The 16,572-nt window shown below is 47.5% G+C and overlaps 1 protein-coding gene across 3 annotated transcripts; it reads left to right on the top strand.

Annotated features, from left to right (window-relative positions):
- The first annotated feature begins 1,581 nt into the window (after nucleotides 1-1,581).
- TP53INP1 (tumor protein p53 inducible nuclear protein 1) lies at nucleotides 1,582-10,289 on the top strand. 3 transcript variants are annotated; one of them, XM_032182211.1, is made up of 4 exons: nucleotides 1,582-1,616; nucleotides 2,499-2,769; nucleotides 3,238-3,589; nucleotides 7,194-10,289. In XM_032182211.1, the coding sequence occupies exons 2-4, from the start codon at nucleotides 2,658-2,660 to the stop codon at nucleotides 7,441-7,443; spliced, it is 714 nt and encodes a 237-aa protein (XP_032038102.1). In that variant the 5' UTR covers nucleotides 1,582-1,616; nucleotides 2,499-2,657; the 3' UTR covers nucleotides 7,444-10,289. The 3 variants fall into 3 exon arrangements, with proteins under 3 accessions (XP_032038102.1, XP_032038103.1, XP_032038104.1); XM_032182212.1 differs by lacking the exon at nucleotides 1,582-1,616 and adding an exon at nucleotides 2,052-2,119; XM_032182213.1 differs by lacking the exon at nucleotides 1,582-1,616 and adding an exon at nucleotides 5,150-5,183 and having other exon boundaries at nucleotides 2,355-2,769; nucleotides 7,194-7,284.
- Nucleotides 10,290-16,572: the final 6,283 nt, after the last annotated feature.

Raw genomic sequence — 16,572 nt, 5'->3', positions numbered from 1 at the left:
ACACTGATGTATTAGGAATTTCATAAACGTAATAAACCCAAGTTCATGCCAAAGTGAAAAATCCCCGGGTGTTTTCTCCTTTGAATGACAGGATGGCTCTCCTTGACGGTCTTAGGCAGGAGGTGTGCACAAATATGAAAGAGGGCAGCCAGTCCCAATGGAAAATGACTGACGAGTGCCTCAGGGCTAAGGTGACACCGTCACTGAAGGCACCACAAAAAAATAAGCCCAGAGGTATTCGGACCAGCCTTCTGAAAGGGTTTTTATTTTGGCTGAGTCAAGAAAGATGGCTGGAAGCATGGCTAAAGCTCACCGCTATTTTTTAATCTGGCTATGATTTACAGTGGCTCCCTGCCAACAAAAATGCGGAGACAGCATCGTGCCTGGTTTTGCTCTCTAACAATAGGAGAAGAAGGATTTGCTTGCTGACAGCTTCTAAGGAAAAAAGTATTCTCCCCTGTCTAACCCAGGACTCTTTTTCTGAGAAGGATCACGGGTCTAACGCTTGCAGATAACAGTTTTTCCCCAGAAACCCGAAGGCCCAACTTGTTCAGTCTGCTTTGGAGGATCACATCCAGTAACTTCTGCTTCCTTGGCTCTCGCACAGCCAAACTACGAGGCTCCGAGTCAGGGCCAAAGCGGATTCTTGAATTTGCTGAGTTCACGCTCTAGAAATATAGGAACAGGTCCCTGACACCTGTTTCGCATAAAAATCTGGAAAGGCCTGGCCTTGCTCGAAATCTTAACTTGCTGTTTGGGAAAGCAGCGTTACGGACGTGTGGCTTACAATGGGAACGATCAACCCGGTATCTTTACACCAACATCGCAGACAGCTTTGAGCTAACCAAAGCTGAAGCAGAAAGGGAAGTGGCCATTTGAACCGAGACTGATGTTTAGGTCTAAAAGCCCTCTTTCGGGACAGAACATTTTGTACAGAGACACCAGCGCTGAGACGGGGCTTGGCTGTGCTCGGACCCGTCCAAACCACCCGTGCTTTAAACAACAGGGACAAAACAAATTTACGTCCTGAAATGTGAGGCGGGGAAACCTGGAACCTTTTGAACCTTTTGGAATCTGTTACGGACCAAGTGAAACCAGCAAGACACTTATGGGGAGAGATGAAGCGTTTGGGGGTTCCTGAAGGGTTTGGGGGTTCCTGGGCTCGCGCTTCGTGCACACGATTAATTTCTTCATACAAATCGCTCAGGGCGATGTGGGGAGGTGCGTTAGGGGCAGCTTGGGCAGGTTTTTTGCACATCTTTGTCTGGGGTTTACGCCTGGGGATCTGCTTGGTGCTTAACTCGGGCTCCCCGTGAGGGGGCACCTCAGGCACCCCCTCAGCGGGCTCCCCCCCTCCCCATCCCCATCCCCTCCCCTCAGCCTCGCGGGGGGCCGGGAGCGGGGCGGAGCCTCCACCCTCCCCTCCGCGAAGCCCCGCCCCTTTTCTCCCCCCCCTCCCCGTCACGTGCGTTAGCGACAGGCGGCGGCGGCGCCTCCCATTGGCGGAGGGGCGGGGGGGCGGGGCCTCGCGCCCCCCCTCCCCACAACAAAGGGCGGCGCGGGCACGGCGCGCGCCCGGCGCCGGGAGCGGCAGCGGCGGGAGCGGGAGCGCGCAGGTGGGCGCCGGGCGGGCACCGGGGTGGGGGTGGGGGTGCGGGTGCGGGTGCCGGTGCCGGGTTTTGGGGTCAGGGCTCTCGGATTTGGGGTTCCCAGCCCGGTGCCTCGCTGCCGGCACGGAGCTGGAGCCGCCGGGGTGTGTGTATGTGTAAGGGAGGGGTGGTGGGAGCCGCCTGGCGGCGGCGGGGCTGCTGGCGCTGCCTCCGCTGTTGTTTATTTATTTTTTATTTTATTGTTATTTAGTTTTACTTTTTCTGCCTTATTTTGGCTTCCCGGAGCTTTTCCGGGTCCGCTGTGCACCCCTCGTTTGTGGGGTCGTTGTTTGGGGCGGGGGTTGGGGTCCCTCCCTATCACCCCCCCCCCCCCAGGAGGTGGTGTGTGTGTGGGTAATTAATTTACCTCAGTTAATAATAAATAACACAGTCCGCTGTGTTATCGGAGCGGTGTTGAGCTGTGAGAGCCCTGACGAGCAGCAGGAGTTCAAATAATGAACAGTTTTAAGGTAAGTTGTATTGTAACGGTGCCGTTAAGCACCCTTGGGTGCTGTCTGAGGCACTGGGGGTCCCCCCCCCCCCCACCCCGTATCCCCCTCCCTGCCCCCGGGGAGGCCGGCGGGGCGCTGGGCAGCAGCACAAAAGCTCCCTCCTCACCCGGCAGAAGGAGGGGTTGGCGGCTGGGCAGGGCTCTGTGCGGGGAGGAGGACCTGGGAGGAAGGCTGTCCTCGCCCAGCAGGCACCCAGGCTGCCCCAGTGCCTCTCGCTGCGGGGAGAAACCCCCACAGACACCTCCGGCAGCACCAAGGGGAGGGTTTGCATTCGTTTCCCTGAGAGTGTTATTGCTGCTTGGTCATTAACAGCCTGTTTTTGTTTGTTTTCTCGCAGTGTTTACCAGCCATGACTCTGAACGTCCCGTGCCGAAGCTGATAAAGCATCCATGCACTTTAATCTCCAGTTGATGCCGCTCTGCTAGCGTGGTGTGAGCTGTGCCTTGCTCCTGGGGCGTAAAGATCCACCAGCCAAAGCCTTGTTCCTGCCTTAGTGATGTTCCAGAGGTTAAATAACATGTTCATGGGAGACATTGACAGCCTGTCCAGCCAAGAGCCAGAGTTCAGTGAGAAGGAAGATGATGAGTGGATTCTGGTTGACTTCATAGGTAAGATGGTTTGTACTTGTCGCCTTTCCACGTGAAGAAACCAGTCACTTAGCAGGATTTTAGGCTAAGAAAAAGGAATGTAGATAGAAATGTAGGTCTTCTGAGCAAACAGAAGGTGTCTTCTGAGCAAAGGCACCAAAACAGGTTATGTAAACGGATGAGAAGAGTGATGTCAGGGCTCTAGACCTGACACAGGCTTCAGCAGAGCCACTCCTGCTGATAAACCCTATTTGACTTATTACACAATTGCACTGCTCTGCTGATAACAGTTATTTTACGTGTCTGGTGTCTAGCCTGGATCATCAGGGAACTCCCTTTTCCCCTCCCCTTGCTCGTAAAGCAAATTTTGTGTACATGCTGACAGGGGTGTATTTCTGCTTCTGCCTTCCTCTATCCTGTTTCTGGCTTGGTTTGACCTTGCTGGCTGTGTCCTGCTCTTGCCAACATCCCTGGCTTCCTCCCCTGCAGCAGACACCTGCACCAACTGCTCCGCGGAGGAAGGGGACCTCGCCGAAGCGCCGGCCGCCGGCAGCTCGCCCGTCTTCCCCTGCTTACCGCCCCCCTTGGAGCACCTGCCGGAGGCCAGCGAGTCCTGCTTCATCCACTTCGAGTCGTGCCCCATGGAGGAGAGCTGGTTCATCACCCCTCCGCCCTGCTTCACCGCCGGCGGGCTCACGGCCATCAAGGTGGAGACCAGTCCCATGGAGAACCTCCTCATCGAGCACCCCAGCATGTCCGTCTACGCCGTCCACGACGCCTGCCACAGCCTCAGCGAGCCCGGCTGCGGGGACGAGGAGTTCCACAGCCCGGGTAGCCCCAGGTATGTCTTGCCTCGTTGCAAAAAGATCTGGTTTCTACTTAATCATTGTAGACACTTAATACTGAATTTTCCAGCTTATCCTGGAGTGAGTGAATAAAGCATGAATCCTGCACAAGCAGAGCAGGGCGGGCAGAGCTGCCTGCCTAGGAAAATGGGAGGGGATGACAGGGCTGTGGAGGACTTGGGGATGCTGTTTTGGCACTGTGGTGCATGTTTATGGAGCCCAATTGTTCCCTCAGGACACACTCCAGGTCTGGCAGTTAACTGTAGCTGGTATTATACACTTAAAAGCATTCAGACCCCTCGAAGCTATGGGTATTTTTCATTAGTCAGTACCTCTTCAGTCACCTTGAGGTGAAAAATATTACTTTAACAATCCTGGCAGGAAAGTCCTTTTGTTTTTCTAACCTAGTGATGGATTAGGGCAAGAGATTAAATCTCCCACGCACACCTTGTGGAACAAAATTAAATTGATGCTCGTAGATTTACTCCCCACAAGGTGAAAAAATTGCACTGTAAACTTCTAGCAGGAGCTGCGCTGTTTTAGCTTTGGGTCCTAAAGATCTGGCCACGTGGAATTGCTGCTGTAGTGCTTGGTGCACTGCTTCCTTGGTGCTAAATGGCCAGTGCATCCATCTACACAATACAGACATCTATATAATACAGCATGTGTACAAATAGAGTGTATCTGTGCCACCGTGGCTCCTCATTTGCCTGTGTTCCCCTAATTAGAAATAATGGGATGGTTTGTGAGTCCTGGCTAATAAAGACTGACTCTTCCTGACACCTGTAGCAGCAATAATTAAAAAAATTGTAGTCTAGTGAGCTTTGTAGAGGAAAACAGTGAGTGCAGTGATCAAGCTGCTATAGGTAGGTACCCACTGACTTTTCCAATCAGCCCCTTTCCACGCTTCAAGCTCTCAGTTTGAAGAACGAAGTGACTTTGAGATGGTGCACGCTGCTGTGTAACGAAGCACAGCCCTGGTATCTGTAATCCTGGGTTGCTGTAGTTACTTGGGGAGGGCAGTTTGTGGTGTAAAGCATCAAGGGCTGAGCTTACCTTGGTAGGAGGCGATGTGCACACAGCACCTCTTTAAAAATGAAGATCTGAGGGAATCTGAGGTAAGCACAGGGAGTCAGGCGTGGCCTGGTGAAGGGCAGTAGGCCAGTTTATCTAAACTGTTAATCTCCAGGGGATAGGAACACCTGAAGTCGGATACGGACTTCTCTGGTGACTTGTGAACGAGAGATGCTCCTCCCAAAGAATTTATATCAGTATCTTGTATTGTGTTAAGCTAGTTTAATGCATTGGGGAGCTGAAGCTGAGATCCTCAGCTGGCGTATCGCTAAGTTTCTTCACACTGACTTCTCAGTTGCTGCTTTATTTAGATGACCTGGGCTTGTGTGGAAAATGTAACTATTTTGGGTGGCAGAACTGGGAGCAGGTTAAAGTCTAAAGCTGAGGTAAATCACAAACGGGGAAAATCAATGACACTGCAATGAGTCTCAAACTGTTCTGCAGTCCCCAGTGATGTAATGGTTGGCCATTTAACATTGTAGGGCCAAGAAAAGCTGTTTAAGGCACGCTGGCACAGTAAGTACTCCTGTTTTGGGACAGTGCTTCTTGTTTGATCAGCCTGCTAGCAACATTGCTTCCTCTAGAGCCTTGTATGCCGAAACAATACTCATTTTTAGGACTAACCTTTGTGCCAAATAATGTGAATTGATCGAGCCTAACTCCATCTGCTTTAACAAGCCAAAATGCTAAGGGCAGAAAAATCAGTTTAATTGTTGCGGGGTCTGGATCCCAACATGTTCCTTATGAGGCCTGGCTGTGTAGTGCAACTAGCAGGATGCTTAGCTTTCTGGCAAAACAGAGGCTGAGGACACAGCAGAGTGTGTGTAGCAGCAGGCTGGCTTTAGCCACAACCTCTCTAAAATGAGATCTGTGAGGATAGGAGGTTGTCAGCCCACTTCCAAAGCCTGGGGCCCACTAGTGCCAGACTACCACGAGCAACCAGTAAGGTACAGGAGTGCATGGCCTCCTGGATAATTCACACATCTGCTATCCCAGTCTCATTTTTTCATTTTTCCACTTTTTATTACTCTTCCAGCACTGGTTTGTAAAGCATGAGGGGTGTGTGAAATGAAAACCATCCTCAGCAAGAATTTTAAGTTGGTCTTTTCCCTTTTTGTGGAGGAAATCTCCGTTTGCTCCTTCCAAATTTCTTTCAAAGCAAAAGGATGGTGCATAAACTTCCCTCTGTTCTTTAAGCTGGTCATGTTTTTCCATAGTAAATCACAATGCTTTATGTTAGCAGCCGATGCCCTTCACTTGTTCCTTGCTTCATATTTCAAGTGTTTAGGATAAATCTGTTGAGGGAAGAAGAGAGAACGAGCGTGCCATATGTGACTCTTATGGAGTCTGTAGGCTTGAGTGCACCTGTACCCAGAGAGCTAAAAAGCAAGTAGATGAAGTGGATTTTTACACTCAAAAGGTGAAAATTAGAGTGGAGGGGCAGGGTGAGGTACCACACTGACAGCACATCCCTTCCACGTGGAGTGGGGAGAGGCAGAGCTCATGTCTGTGCTGATCGCCTGCAAGGGCAAGGCTGAGAGGGTGTACCATGGGCATGGCAGCCCAGACTGGCTGCAGGCTCTCCAGGAGCTCACAGATCTGGGACAAGAGGGGCAATTAACCCTCCCCAGGGTTAACGGGCTTCACAGAGTAGTAAGATTTCCCAACAGGTACTTTGCTTGTGCCTGAGCAAGCTCCCGGCCCTGCAGACACCTTGCTGGGCAGGAAGGGGGAAGGCGAGTAGTGCTGGTGCCACTGGTTGCACTCAGACTTGGGGTTTGCTTTTTCACTTCTAAAACTGCACATTGGGAAGTTTTTAGGAAATCCAGTGGTTGTTCTGGGAAGTAGGGCAGTCCTTTCTCAGTCAGTCCCCGCTTGCATAGGCTGCTGTTCTGTTCCTCACTAGTGCATGATGGAGTGAGGGCTTGCCAAAACTGCTGCCTCCCTGCTCGTGAAATCAAGAGGGCTGGCTGGAGAACGACCCTTCTGAGCTGCTCCCAGCGTGTGCCACCACTGGTCTCTCTCCCACTCTCGTGCATGAACATTGGTTGGGTTTACTCGTGCGGCCAGTGACCCAGCTGTACGCTTCCATCCGTGTGCTTTTGTTTTCAGACCGAACAAATGATGTTCAAGGTGATGTTTTTTTTAAACCAAACTTAGCCCCGTGGATAAATCTAAGTCTTCTAAAGCTGGATCAGTGACGCATGCAGCCTTGTGGCTCTGATCCCTGCTGCATCTCGGGGTTGGGGAGGTGGGGCAGGGAAGGAAAGGCACAATAGCATAATAGCTCGAGGCTATTGTGTTCCCTCTGCAGAAAAAGTGAATTGGCAGCACTACACCCTACTTACCAATGTGATTTTTTTTTTTTTCCTGAATTGACTTGGCCTAAACTCGGCCCAAATCGTTTCTCAGTAGAATGAGGGTGCCCCTGCTTGACCTGCCCGATGCTGAAGTTCTCATGCCCTGTACAGTTTGCCTCTTTTCAATGCTAACTCGGTGACCATCTGAATTTCCTTGTGTTCTCAGACTGGAGGCCCAAAATGAAACGGGACAGCGTGTTCACTGCTACGTCGCGGCCCTCGCTACTCGTTCAGCCTTTCTGGAAAAATCCAAGAGCTTTCGTCCTACCCACTGGATAAAGGAGCGCGGCGAAAGACACTATCTCAGCAGGAACGGCCTCCGCCGCCAAAACCTCACCAGGGATTGCCACTCTCGGCAGCTCAAGCACAACGGACTCTTTGTTCACCAGCCTTGCCAGCGTCAGTTCAATTACTGACGGCTCTCGGGGGTTTTTAATCTGTGCTCTAATTGGTTCTTAGGTCGCTCCTGTTCTCGCGCGTAGGTAAGTGTGGTCAATCCGAAGCTGATTATCGTTCCCTCAGACACAATCATAGCTAGAGCTGCGTGCGTACCAAACGACACCTCTCCAGACATCTCGCTGCAAGTCCTACACGGTGTTTAATGTCAGTGTCCTGGAAGCCCAGCAGCACGACAGGTTGGGCTGTTTTGTACGCCGATGGGGTCTTAGGTGGCCTCTGAGGGCCACCTAAGGGGAGGAGACTTAACTGAGATGGAAAATCAGTTGCATCTTTGCATTAATCAAAGCGGAGTTAGAGAATCTGAGGTTAGCCATATGCTTTAATGACAAATACTTGACAGCTTGTGTATCTGTCTGTATTCAGCATCTGTGATCACCTTCTAACAAGGAAGTACCGTAGCTGCCCGTGGATTTTACATAGCAATGCTGAACTGTTACAAGAAGGACATCTCATCCAAATTGCCTAGTACCTGTCTGTGTTTGAGAGGAGTTGGCGTTGCGTTGGGTACGTGATGTGGGTGTCAGAAATGGGCTAAATGTCCCCTCGATGTTCCTGCAGTGTGACGTGGCACTGGTTTTGCAGATGTAGTACCTCACAGTGGAGTGAAAGGAAAAGTGGACCTATGGGTTAAGTGCAGGTGTGTAACCCAGAGAGCTGAACTGTTTTACCTGGTACAGTTTGAGTTCTCTTCTCCCCTTTCTCTAACTCTTCTTGTCTTCTAAGACAGACATATTTTCCCAAACCCTAACCCATTCCCTTTAATCTGTCTAGTTACAGAAAAAGATGGTGGAACAACTGTTCTTGTTCTAATCCTGTCAGTAGATGACTGCTTTTTAAAGAAGTCAGGCTGATGCTCAGCTATTTCTGAGCTGCTATTTGCTGTTAGATTTTTTTCTTGTTTACGGGTTGAGAGTTGCTCAAAAATAGCTGAAAGTTTTTTGTTTTTTTTTTTTAGAAGTTTTCCTAACTAACTTTCTCTAGTCCCCCTCTCCAATGAAGTCTGAGTTTTTAATTGTGAGTGGAAATGAAGGGTGGTGTGGAAGGGAGAAAAGAGTGCTGAAAGCCTTAACTAATCACAGAGATAACTGTATGAATTGAGACACATCAGCAGTGCTTTCTCTTCCCTTCAGCTGGGCAGAGGAGGACTGGACATGAATTCTGTAGACCAACAGGGAAGAAAAGCCATTCAAAACCAGCAAATACTTGAGAATTCTGGAAGGAGGCAGGCACTTAAACTTTACCTGTTAGCAGAGTGTATGTGGCACACTGAACCCTGATAGATATATCTAGGAAGTAGGTTAAATGGCTTTGGAGGTGAAGAAGCAGAAAAGGGGGAAATATGTAAATTTATCTCCTTTCTGTCAGTGCTCAACTGTTTTTCCCTGTGTTTAGTGCCTAGGGCATTAAAGTGTTAACGTTGCAGTCATGTCTTCCAGTAGTCCTTATACAAAAGCTAGTATAAGGAGTCATGTGGGGGGTCTCTGGAAATTGGGCGAGGTCAAAAATGTGAATTATTCCAGGCCTGCGTTGCTTTATTTTCTTTATTTTCAGTCCAGCCAAATGCCGTAGTTCTGCAGAAGCCCAACAACCTGAGTTAGCCCCAATTTAGTGTTGGTGTTGCATGGAGTGCAACTGGAATTGCTGTGGAACATACCTAGGGTATGGAGAACAGCACCTAGGATCTGTTTCATTTTATAATGTTTCACTGCAGTTTTGCTGCTTCCCTGAGTTTAGTTCTGATTGTTGCAAAGGGATATTGACAAATAGTTAAATGTGTAAGAGCAAGTGGTGCTTTCCTGGATATGCTAGATTTTTAGACACATGGAGTTCACATGGACTGTGAAAGAACAAAATTGGTCACATCGTGAGCCTCAGGTAGGGGTTTTGTTACTATTCACAGCAGCCTGTACCTGTGTCCATACAGGAATTCTTCTGTGGTCCAAATATTCTGGTTTACCTGCAAGTAGCTGTAGTTTCACCAGTCTCACATCTGTACACTGGCATAAATACTTCTACTTGTCTCAGATTATCTACCTTTTATCACTCCAACTCTTTGTCCAACTTAAACTTCCTTCTCCCCGACAGCTTTCTAGCTCAGGAAAATTCTGTGCTTTCCTGCGTTGTTTCTCTTGATGCGTAAGTAACTACTTTCCTTCAGCTTTAATTTTCCTAAAGTTAAATGAAGGAAGATGGCGTCTCCACCTCCCTGTGTTGGAAGGAGTAAGTAATCCTTTGAATCTCAGTGGGGAGATGGAGTTGAGAGTACAAAGGCTCCCAGGCATTAAAATGAGAGCCTTGGTTTGTTCTTAGCAGGCAAGTAAATGCAACTTCAGACTGCTCCTAGAGTTGGGAGAAACTGATCTTTTTTATACTACATTACTAGATAACTTTCTGGTGATGAACGCCTATATCTTTCAGGATATAAACTGTTTTGTTGCACAAAGCTGTGCTTTTCGATTTGTAATATTGGAAACCATATTATTGTGTGAGATAGTACTGCATCAATTGCTTTTTGTTAATTTGTTTTGAATATTTATGTTGGTCTAGCCCCATTTTATGCCTGGAGCTATTGGGCAATTAGATTTGTTATGGTTTTCTGTTTTAATAGTGAGCTGTGTGGCTTTTTATATGGTTTTTGAACTGTATTAAAATGTGTGTTTTTTTTCTTGTAAAAGTGGAGGCCTTGCACTGTCTCATACTGATTGATATTCATGAATCCTTCAGAAATGGTATTTTCATATGTATTGGTCAATGGACAGATTTTGCATTTTAAACTGTGCCTTCTCGGTGTAACTTTACACAGCAAACTTGAAGATTCAAAAGGGACATTTCACTTAGGGTCGATACTGTACATCAGTCTATGCATCTATGGCAGCTTCTTTCTAGAGCCACTTCTCTATTTGTAGCAGACCTTTTGATACGGAAGAATGTCTGGCTCTTACCTTTAATAGCTTAACACAAGCTGAAAACCGACAAAATACAGCACTTTGCCAAAAAAAAAAAGTAGCATTGCTTAATAACCAGTGTGCATTTACTAAAGCGATCCTCTGTATTTTGTTTGCGTAGTGCGTGACGCGCACCATGGGAGACGTGATCCAAACTCAATAAAAAAAAATGGCCTATCAAAAATCGTCAGTCTTATTTTGTCTTAAACTTGAGATGTGTGAGCACCACCCCTTGGAGCGTGGTAGGTATGAATATGGTGAGCGCAACAGAATTCTTGCTGTGGTATGAAGATTTCTGGGGGATTTGGCTTGCATTGCTCAATCAAGTGACAATGCGTGGTCTGAGGGATGTTTTGGCTACAAGGCGGGTATGTGAAGAGGATGGGGACTAAAAACATCACTTAATAAAATACACACAGGGAGAGGAGCTAAAGCCCTGGAAGGGAAGCATACTGTAGATGGGACAGGTCTTCACAAGGTGACTGTCATAAGGAGTACATGGGGAAGCACTGCACTTTCTACAAGGACTGTGTTATCTTTGTCTTAAGAATGATCTCCAGTCCCCTAGTAAGTGACCAGAGGGGCAGCTTCATTTCATCCTACAAACATCCTAATAGTATCCAGGTATACATCTTGATACCTTCCAGTGGTTATTGATATCATCCAAATATTGTCTGCTTATCTCTGATGGGTGCTGATGACCAAGCTGGCTTCATCTAGTGATGGGCCTCCTGCATCAAGATAACAAAGCCACTGCTCAGGGCTTGGAGCTGGTCCTGCCTCCCTTCTGGGAGGTTTTCCACCCTGCACAGTCTCTTGGCAACCTGTCTTGGTGCTTAAATACATTAAGTGTAATTAGGTGGATAAATACATTTAGTAAGGCATTTAATGTCTCCTGTAGCATCCACCTAAACCTGTGAATTATGGACTATGTAAGTAGATTGAGCTGGTATGTCATAAAACAGCTGGACTGTTCAGCTTAAAGGGTTGTGATCACTGGCACCAAGTCTAGCTTGAGGCAGGTTGCTGATGGTGTACCTGAGGGGTTGATTTGGGTCCGATACTGCTAAATATCTACATTAATGATCTGGCTGCTGGAGCAGAGTGAACCAACATGCTTGCAGACAACAGGAAAGTTGTTGGTGCTCCTGTGCTGACACTCAGAAGGACCACGACAAGCAGAAACCTCATGAAATTCACCACAGGGAAATGCAGACCTGTACCTGGGGAAAAATAACCACTGGCAATGGTTTAGGCTGGGGGCCAATTGGCTGGAAAGCAACATTGCAGGGAAGTGCTTGGTGATCCTGGTGGGCACCAAGTTGACCTTAAGCCACTAGTGTACGTCATGGCCTCAAAAAGTAAAAGCTTTCTGGGCTGCTTTAGGAGAAATGGTGATAGCAGGTTGAGGGAGATGATCCTTCTCTGCTCAGCACTGGTGAGATGTATGAGTGTTGTGCCCAGTGCTGGGCTCTACTGCAAGAGAGCCATGGACATAGTGGAACGTATCCAGCAAGGGGACAGCAAAATGATAATGGGGCTGGAGCCCCTGAAATAATGCAGAGATCTGGGTTTGTTTGGATGGGAGAAGAAAAGGCTCGGAGGGGGTCTTGTCAATGGGTGTAACTATCCGAAGAGGGCTGATTTAAAAAAAAAAAAAAAAAGCCAGACTCTTCAGTAGTGCCCAGGGAAAGGACAGAAGGCAATGGGTATGATCTGAAATAAAATGAAATGCCACTTAAATGTAAGAAACAGGTTCACGAGCCTTCTCTGGATTGTTCTTTTAGCTTTTTCCTGCAGTCAGAGATCCTTGATCTCCACACTTTTTCAAAACCCATGGAGAGTGGCCTTGCAAGGACATCAGCCAGCTCTCTCAGCATGTTGGATGGGGTCTGCCTAGCCCCATGGACTTGTAGGGGTTCAGTTCCTGCAAGTAGTCCCTGATTTTATCCTCACTTGCTGCTGGTTCATCTTCTCCTTCTTGAACCCTTTCAATAACCTTGGAGTCCTGGGAGACCTTGCTGGTCAAGGGTGAGGCAGAGAAGGTGGGGAGCACCTCGGCCTTGTCTGTGTCCACCAACCCTGGCCTCATCGGTGAACGATTCCAGCTAGCTGGCTGCTAACTTTGTGTGGATTCAGGCTTTTTCAATAGAAGTTTTGATTGTTCTTAAGTGTTTTTTTTCAATCCCTGGCTCCTCCAAACAGAAAATACACATCTGAAAAATCCACAGAGCAGCTTAGCTTCTTGCAGCACTAGAAATGATGAGATACGTTCTGTCGAGCCTCACTTCATGTGTAAATGAAAGTGGTGCTAGTATGAAAAGCAAACAAACAAACAAAAAAACCAACACTGTATCTACTCTCACTTCATCAACTTGCATTATCTGCAGATATGTGTGTTTCACAAGTCCATCTTTTCTGAAGAAAATCTCTTGGTCTCAGGGTTTTCTTATGCTTTTACCCCCTCACTGCCCATGGTAGGGTGGAGAGCAGGTTCCAGGTAGTTACATTTTTCCCCACATGTGTTTATCAAGCATATTGTTAACGTCAAAAGGCCACTTCTGTCGCCTGTAGTTGCTGAATTGTTAAATTTGAACAAAGCGGGGGACAAAATGATCTATTGCACTGGTGGTGTTGAAATGGAATTTGCGCAACAAAGCATCCGTCGTCCCAGAGCAAACACTGAGTAAAAACTTTCATTTTCAGATGTAGATTTTGTGACCTGTACGTTTATCAAAGCAGTGAGCGTGTGCTGAGACGTAGTTTCTACAGAAGAGAGTTCGATCTATTATTTTGTGCAATTGTTTCCATGCAGATTACACAATGTAGTTATACTCACAGTGGTCCTCTTGGGGCTTAGTTCAGGCCTAATACTCCTTTTTTTTTAATATAGGTTGGATGTTTTCCAAAGTACCACAAGAAGTGTTTGTGTTTAATTTCTCTGTGCCAAAACAAAAATGTTCATGTAAAGAGTCATATCAACAGAACCCTATTGACTGAAGTTCTCACCTTACAACCCAACTTCCTGTCCATACAAATCCTTGTACATCTCTGACGAAGCTATGATACTAATTACTGCTCTCTGAAAAGTAGCACTGATGGAAGCACTTTGTTTTCTCATCGAGTTGCTCAGTATCTGCTTTCTTTGCCTCAGTTGACTTCTTTTGGGGCATGTTTATAACCACAAAAGGTTGCCACCTCCAGAGTTCAGCCCTACTTGCAAGTAGGGTTCAGGCTTCTTAACGCATACAGAAATGACTCATCAGAAGAGCAAACTGGTGCTGCTCTGCCATGGTTCTTCCCATGGCATAGTCACAATAGGTCAGTATTTGAATAAAAAGGAATGAAGCGAGACTTAACAGGGGGTGCATAAAGTTTTGTTCCTCAGCCAGCCTTTTATTTCATGAAAATGCTATCTGGGAGCTACTGCTGTATGACTAATACTGCAGAAGTTAAAGTCTCTTGACTTAGAATGACAGGTTTGGGTTGGAAGGGACCTTAAAGCCCACCCAGTCCCACCCCCTGCCATGTGCAGGGACACCTCCCACCAGCCCAGGTTGCCCAAAGCCCCATCCAGCCTGGCCTTGAGCACCTCCAGGGATGGGGCATCCACAGCTTCTCTGGGCAGCCTGTGCCAGGGCCTCACCACCCTCTGAGTGAAGAATTTCTTTCTAATATCTAATCTAACTCTCCCCTCTTTCAGTTTAAAGCCATTCCCCCTTCTCCTATCACTCCACCCCCTGAGAGAGTCCCTCTCCAGCTTTCCTGTAGACCCCTTTAGGTACTAGGCCATGGTAAGGCCTCCTCTGAGCCTTCTCTTCTCCAGGCCAAGCAACCCCAGGTCCCTCAGCCTGTCTTCATAGGAGAGGTGTCCCAGCTTTTTGATCATCTTCATGGCCTCCTCTGGACTTGTTCTAATAGGTCCATGTCCTCCTTCTGCTGGGGGCCCCAGAGCTGAACGCAGGGCTCCAGGTGGGGTCTCACGAGAGCAGAGCAGAGGGGGACAATCACCTCCCTCGCCCTGCTGCCCACGCTGCTTTTGGTGCAGCCCAGGGTAGGGTTGGCTTTCTGGGCTGTGAGTGCACATTGCTGCCTCATGTTGAGTTTCTCATCAACCAACACCCCCCAGGTCCTCCTCAGGGCTGCTCTCAACCCATTCTCCACCCACTCTGTATATGTGTTGGTTTCAAAGTTTTATAGGCAGGTAGGTATTTGAACCCCAAAGTGCCTTAATAAGGAGCTATGTTAATTTCATGGATGACCAAAGGAAAATTAATAATAGCAAAAACAAACAAACAAACAAAAAACAGGTAAGAGTAACAAAACCAGGCCAGGAGCAGACTCCAGATCTCAGCAGACACGGGCTGTCTCTGAAGTCTATATTTTCTCCTCAAGTGCAACTTTCACTTTGTTATGTTGAAGCAACAAAATGACCCAGTCAGGCAATATAACAAAAGCATTATAATGCCCTAAAATCATTCTGAGTGCTAAAATAATCCCACATTCCCTGAAGTGGGGCTCTGTAGAGAATTGTTAGAGGTAGAGTGAGGTGGGAAGGGGTAGGGAGGCCTCAGGTTCGGGGGGGCATATGGTTAGTGGCCTACTACTAACAATTTTTGCAAGAAAAGAACCTGTGATTGTGAATAAGAAAGGGAGGACTGATGTGGGCAGAGGTATCCCTTGGCTATACTCTGTGGTAAAGTTTGCCTCTAACTCACCTATCTGTGGTGTGAAACTGAGGAATAGGAGGTGGACGTAGTCTGTATTAAATGGGGAGGAAAGAGAGGAATTGGGCTTCTGTGGCTGGTGAGAAACCAGCAAGCAGCTGAATTAATAGATTTATCTTTACCAAATATCTCCTCAGAGTGGGTTGTTTGGTGCAGTTATTATTGCCTGCGCATCATTCTTGCCTCTGGAGAGGTCCATGATGTGCCCTAATCATAGCTAAGGTCAGGGCTATGGTGAGTCATAAATAAAGTCTTAGTCCCCAGGCATCGAAAAGGTTTTTGTTACAGTGCTTGGAAGCTGGAGCATCAGCTGTAAACACTCTTCACCTTGCAGGCTTGGGAGGGAAAAAAACTGAGCTCAGGGCCCAGCTTTTGACCAGGTGATGTGAGTCACCTGCATGAGGAACTGCATCCACCCACAGTCAGAGGCTGAGCCAGGGAGGAGAGGGTCTACCTCTGCAGCCTGCTGCTCCTGGCAGCAGGGGGAAGTGGTATATCCTAAAATGCCTCATGCTGTAGAAGAGCACAGTGAGGATAAATCTATTTTGACAAAGAAGGCACTGTGTTACTGCTTTACTTGCTTTCTTGTGACCAGAGATTCCTTCTTTTTCCATACCTACGCTTAGCTCCTGCTCCAAAAGGCTTTGTGTTTACAGCCCAGTGGTGAAGCAGTGCTGGAAAACATGAGGTCTCGTTATTTCTCTGGGATGCAGACAGGAGATCGAATGCCGTGGTAGGTAAAGATAGATTTAGCATTTGGCTGTTAGTTACAGGTGCTGCTTCCTGCTGCAGAGATGCTGTCCTTACTGGAGTTTGAGTGTGGGCTTTGTTTAGGAAATCAACCATCAAGTATGAGGAGGGTTGTTTCAAAGGTGTTTCCCCCCTTTATGTGTTGAACGTGGGAGTTTAAATGTCTGGATACAGGAAAGAATAAGGATCTTAAACAGATCATGGATGGAGTGCCTCCTATATAAACGGGCATTAAAGAAAAGGTAACTAGTGAGAAAGTCCCATCATCTCAAGAAGAAAGAGGCTACTAACAAGAGTCAGAAGAACATACTCCATTAGCGTGGTTTATGACTGCTGGGAACGTGATGGTGTGTACTGCTGAACGTGGGTTTAAAAGGTTGGTAACTATATCTGGCCTTCCTCACCCCACCCACTTTTAAAAGCGTGTATTGAAAAAGAAAACCAAGGCAAAAAGGAAATCAAGCATTGTATTGTGTTATGTTGTTGTAGATCCGATTCTGCAAACAGCTAGCTTACTACTTGATCTTTCTGCTGTTATAAAAATAACTTACTGCCGGTTGCCATAACTTATCTGATTGTCATACAGGCTGCCTATCAGTAATTAGTCACTGTCTGCACTGTTGCTGGTGTCGGCCTTAGAAAGGCATATTCCTATGCTTACAAT

Source organism: Aythya fuligula, chromosome 2 (genome assembly GCF_009819795.1).
Source record: "Aythya fuligula isolate bAytFul2 chromosome 2, bAytFul2.pri, whole genome shotgun sequence".
Lineage (NCBI taxonomy): Eukaryota > Metazoa > Chordata > Aves > Anseriformes > Anatidae > Aythya > Aythya fuligula.
Note: the sequence above shows the minus strand (reverse complement) of the source record. Positions and strands in the feature narration are given on the sequence as shown.

Coding starts and splice junctions, on each gene's coding strand:
- TP53INP1 (XM_032182211.1), top strand. CDS start 2,658: ATGTTCCAGAGGTTAAATAACATGTTCATGGGAGACATTGACAGCCTG. Junction 2,770..3,237: donor GATTCTGGTTGACTTCATAG/GTAAGATGGTTT, acceptor CCTCCCCTGCAG/CAGACACCTGCACCAACTGC. Junction 3,590..7,193: donor CACAGCCCGGGTAGCCCCAG/GTATGTCTTGCC, acceptor TTGTGTTCTCAG/ACTGGAGGCCCAAAATGAAA.